The following is a 5,518-nucleotide window of genomic DNA, read 5'->3' as shown; positions in this document are numbered from 1 at the left end:
TGTTTAATGTAAAATGTGTAATGTAAAATGTGTAATGTAAAATGTGTAATATATAATGTGTAATGTATAATGTTTAATGTAAAATGTGTAATGTAAAATGTGTAATGTAAAATGTGTAATATATAATGTGTAATGTATAATGTTTAATGTAAAATGTGTAATGTAAAATGTGTAATGTAAAATGTGTAATATATAATGTGTAATGTAAAATGTGTAATGTATAATGTGTAATGTATAATGTGTAATGTAAAATGTGTAATGTAAAATGTGTAATGTAAAATGTGTAATGTAATATGCGCTCTATAAACTGTTACTCAGGTGCGTGACAGACCACACTTCCAGCCTCTTCAGTTACCTGTACCTGTGTGAGCAGAATACACACATACCTTCCTGAGTAGGTGGGGGGAGGGATACTCTGCCAGGATAGCAGCAGCTACATCTGGACTGACTCTGCTGAGCTGTTGGATCTGCCTCTTCCACACCTGCAGCAGACCTTTACCACCTTTCTCCACCCGCTGGCCCCCCGCCCACTCACTCTCCAGGTAGAAGGAGAAGCCCGTCTTCTCTCGCTCTCTCCTGAACACAGAGGATTGTGGGCAACAAGTCTGCTTTGACAGACGTCATGTTCATCAACATCTCAGGCCGCTCACTTGTATGGTGCCTCTGCAACTGCTTTTGTTGTCATTGTGATGTAATCTGAGAACTCTTTCCATGTTGATAAGAACTGGACCGAGACGTTCGAGTGAAGCTGGAGATGCACCAATGCCTGAGGGGATCGGAGGGGGGAAATTAAAGATCTCAATAAACTTCATTTTCACTCCTAAAACAAAACTAAGTTTTTTACAACCAGTATGATTGACATTTTATGAATAAAACTAAACAAAGTAGCAAACGCCTGATGGTTTTACTTTTCTTCTGAAAATTGTACTGCTCAGGATGGGAACCTGTAACCCAGAGAAGATTCAACACATTCTGCTGACCAATAACCTTTACTAACAGCATTTTATCATGTATGTGAATGTTCTTGTACAGTGCCCTGAGATCATTTTAGTTGTGTATTGTCACTATAGAAATAAACCAAATGAAATGAAATGAGAAAATGTGTTACTGTACAACACCTACCTCCTCTACATCAACTCTGGAAACCTCAGGTAACCCCTCAGCTCCAGCTTTCCTGCCTTTCTTTCCCCTGGTTTCCTCTCCAACGACAGCCTCTCTGAACTTCTTCTGGCTGTGAGACTTCTTCACTCTGGAAACAAAAGAAGTGCTGTAGTTCTCCCACGCACACATTAACACGTACCAACATGGTCCTGTTCCAGTTTCACAGCAGACGTTCTGACCTAAAACTGTTGGGAACACACAACAAACTCTGAAGTGGTCAAAACCAAGTGTCCACCTGGATCTAACTAAGCTCTATGGTGGGGTGTCAGGTGGTCAGGTCTAGGTTCAGGTGCTCAAAGAATGAGGCCAGCTGTCTAACCTACTGAAAGACCAGGTTATTCCATCAATGCCAGGATTCATGGGGCTCTTATTGTGAAAGAGTGGTTCAGGCTCTTATTGCGAAAGAGTGGTTCAGGGAGCATGAGACATCATTTCCACACATGGACTGGCTCCACAGAGTCCAGTCTTTGGGATGTGCTGGAGAAGGTCAGACTCTACCATCAGCTTGGTGAAAAATTAATGAAACACTGGTTACCTCCGCCAAGGAGGTAATGTTTTTGGTCACGTATGTCTGTCTGTGGACAACATTACTCAAAAACTTATGGACTGATTGTCATGCTATTTTTTTACCACATGTGTGTACTGGGCCAAGGAACAAACCATTTCATTTTGGTGATGTTCCTGATCACGATGCGGATACAGGAAATTTTTTCTTTTAACACTCTGAGATCTGTCTCTTTTTGATGCTTTCACAGGGCTTCTGTAAAAAACAGTGAGCTGGATTGGACAGCACGGACTTCAAACTTTATAAAAGTAATGTTAAAACCACATTTAATGATGAATAATTTTTACCATAATATGCACATTTACAGAACGTTTTGTGACCAGGAAGTGTGTGACTGCACCATGAAACCTATTTTTCCCATTTCCTCAAACACACCACATTTTCTAAGCAACCAATGAAAACAGTTTGTCTCTACTAGGCTTGTAAACAGAGAGCTGCCGGGCCTCAAAGTTTGGAGACGGGGGGAGCCAGGAAGCACTTTATAAAGAGAGTCAAACCATTACAAACTCATACAAGGAGATAAAACAGACGTTTTACATGGTGAAATGTGACTGATGAAAACTTAGGAGCTTAATCCCACACCAGTTTGACCATGAATAATGTCAGGTGACCAGTCTGACTTTTTTTTCCACATTGGACTCCACAGAGAAGAAACCCCATCATACTGCTGCTTAAATGTTCACTACGTCAGAACTTATTCAGTAAATGTGTTTCCATCTCTGCTTTTGTGCATTAACTCTTACAGGATGGAGGAAATTGGTCTTGGTGGAGGTTTGCACTCTCCGAGTGCTTCTAGTTGGAAATAAATCTGGTCACATTGCAGAAGCTTATCCAAACAATGCCACAGAGAATGTGTGACAGAATCAAAGCTAAAGGTCCAGCACAATGTTAGTGTGTGACTTTTTTATTTGGTGGTGATTTGTTTTGTCCCAGCAGAGTAAATGAAGGTGAAAATTCAAACTGGAAGACTTCTAATCAGCCTTACCTGCATCATCCTGTATCATGAGCTCTGGTCCAGTCTATCAGCATCCAACCTTGGCTCCATCTAAGTCTGAGCTGTCTGGGTTCTGAAGTTTAAAGTCCTTTGAGTGGTTCAACAACCATTTCTCTGAGACGGTCTATCCTCAGAGCTCAGGCTTGACTAACATGTGGACCTACATGGTGTGTATGTGGACTGTCTTCACCTGGTGACAGCTGTCATTCAGTCCGCAGTTACTGAGTTCCTGCAGCTCTGCTCCTACCTGGTTGACCTCCACTTCTAACTTGTCACCTCCATCCAGACATTACTGTTGTTGTAAGCATTCAGTCCCTGACTGGTCAGGGTCATCTTTGCTCAGGAGCTCCTCTCTGAGTTGGATTTCCTTTGACTGAAACCCGTTAGCATCCTAACTCCACTCCACTGGAGTTAAACATGTGTCGGCCTCGAGACTCAAGGAGGGGTAGAGGTGTTACAGTGGTTCACTGGAAGCAGGGGGAAGTCCTCCCTGTCTCTGTCCCACTCTTCAACTCCCATGAATACATCTCAGCTCCCTGATCTACTCCAACACAGTGTTTTAGCTTCTTTTAGAAAGGAAAGCTTTTAATTTTTTTTAAATTTCACAAATGAAACCAAACTGAGTTTCATTTGATGTGATGCTCAGAGTCTGTGTTGTGAATGACTGTCAGCTACTACCAGCCTGACGTTTATCCCAGTATCAGTAAAACTGGCTGATGTCAAGATGTTTGTAGGGTCAGCTCATTGTGTTGGGCTCATCAGTGAGAGACCGTTTCAAATGTCTGTGAGATATTTTGCTAACACACAAATATACACATGTCAGTGTAATTGGATGAATAAAAACGTGTTTGTGCCCAGACATATTCAGAATGACTCGATTTATCACCTGAAATATTTCTCCAGCTCCATGACTGCCAGACTGAGGGTTTTGTTGGGGTGTGTCCTCTGCTGCTGCTGGATCCAGGTGGTCAGGGTGGGACCACAGTCTGACCTGCCATGCCTTGCTTCCTGGAAGACAGGGAAAAGCAAGATTTTTTTAAGTACTTTTATTTTAATTGTAAGTTTTCAAACCAAAAAACAAAGTCAACGGAGGAGAGGGAGTAGTTTACACTCAATAATTAGAACGAACAACCAGCAAATATTTATTTAAAACATTCGTTATAATATCCCAACACTGACTGTGTCCAAATGAGTTATTATTCATCGGAGTCCTCAAAACAAATCCACTTCCTCCTTTTTTTAACTGTAATCATATTTTCTGAACCTCACAGTGTTTACAGTGTAGGTTAGTTGTTTCATCTGATGTATGTCCTGTATTCTGCTGGTCCAGTTGGTCCGGTGCTGAAGGTTTGAGCCACAGTCTTTTTCTGGCTTTCCTTGCTGCAGTTAATAGGATCTTAACAACATATTGGTCCTCACCCTGTACTACTTTGGTTCTGTTTCCCAAAAACATCACAGTACTTTGTTTTGGGACACTGTATCCCAGTACCTTCTGTATTACTGTGCTAACAAGAGTCCAGAAAGGCTGAATAAGACGACACGACTGAACATATGAGAGAGATGAGCTTCAACACTGACACATCCTCTCCAACATGTAGTTGTTCACTCTTCACATGTGGAGTGATAAAAACCTAATGACATGTTTCCAGTTGAATTCTCTCCAACATGTAGAGTTTGTAGAGTTATGTAATAAGCAGCAGGTTTGGTACCATTCCTCTTCTGTTATTACAATATTCAGTTTTCATTCCCATTTTTTTTACATTAAAGTGATGTATTCTTTAGGTTATGCATTAGGCTCTGGTAGAGTTTTATCTTTTTGTTCTTTTGTTGGTAAGATCCACATATTGTTTCAATTATTACCTCTGCCAAGGGCGAGGAGGTAATATTTTCAGTCGTGTCTGTCTGCCTGTCGTTCTGTCTGTGGACAACATTACTCAAAAACGTGTGGACTGATTGTCATGACATTTTTACCACATGTGGGTACTGGGCCAAGGAACACACCTTTAAATTTTGGTGATGTTCCTGATCACGATGCGAATACAGGATTTTTTTTTCTTTTAACACTCTGAGATCGGCAAAGCTGTGATGCTTTCACAGGGCTTCTGTAAAAGACAGTGAGCTGGATTGGACAGCACGGACTTCAAACTTTATAAAAGTAATGCTAAAACCACATATAATGATGAATAATTTTTTACCATAATATGCACATTTACAGAACGTTTTGTGACCAGGAAGTGCGTGACTGCACCATGAAACCTATTTTTCCCATTTCCTTGTAGGGGTCACCTCGAGTGAAGAAACAGGAGTTACTGCCTCAAAGCAGGTCTCGCACAGGCCTGAAAGAAGGCAGGAACGCTGAACTCTTATTTTAGGCCACGATGGGTCATTTTAACCTACACGAGGACTTCAGTTCTCTCTAATCAGATATTAAACAGAAACAATCTGTTCTGTTCATGATTCATTGGTTGTTTAACTAAGAATGTTTAAGCATTTGTTAATCATAATGATGACTGTCACAAAGAAAGAAAGTATCACTTCTATTCTTTTATCGTGCCTAAAACARATTAATGAAGCACAGAAATCATCACCATGTTTTCATTGTGTTTTTATAAATCACTGTTTTATTTTACTGAAACATCAGTAATATAATTTTGAGTTTTCTTAAGAAAATCTTACATTTATATGGACACAAGTTCAGACTGATTATTTAAACAGAGTGTTAATTAATCATGATAAATGTTCACAGTGGTTTCTTTTAGGGGTGTCCCGATACCAGTTTTTTCAAGACTGAGTACAAA

General features: G+C 40.4%; 1 protein-coding gene across 2 annotated transcripts in view; it reads right to left on the bottom strand.

Moving 5' to 3' along the window:
* eme1 (essential meiotic structure-specific endonuclease 1) overlaps positions 1–5,518 on the bottom strand; it is a gene marked incomplete at its 5' end in the record, with an annotated part of 17,457 nt that overhangs the window by 1,651 nt on the left and 10,288 nt on the right. For both annotated transcript variants that reach the window (XM_014031164.1, XM_014031165.1), the window contains 4 exon segments: positions 387–576; positions 651–766; positions 1,123–1,249; positions 3,607–3,728. In XM_014031164.1, the coding sequence (XP_013886618.1) occupies positions 387–576; positions 651–766; positions 1,123–1,249; positions 3,607–3,728 (555 nt within the window).

This window comes from Austrofundulus limnaeus, unplaced genomic scaffold (assembly GCF_001266775.1).
Source record: "Austrofundulus limnaeus strain Quisiro unplaced genomic scaffold, Austrofundulus_limnaeus-1.0 Scaffold1194, whole genome shotgun sequence".
NCBI classification, from domain to species: domain Eukaryota; kingdom Metazoa; phylum Chordata; class Actinopteri; order Cyprinodontiformes; family Rivulidae; genus Austrofundulus; species Austrofundulus limnaeus.
This window is presented reverse-complemented; position numbering and strand designations above follow the sequence as displayed.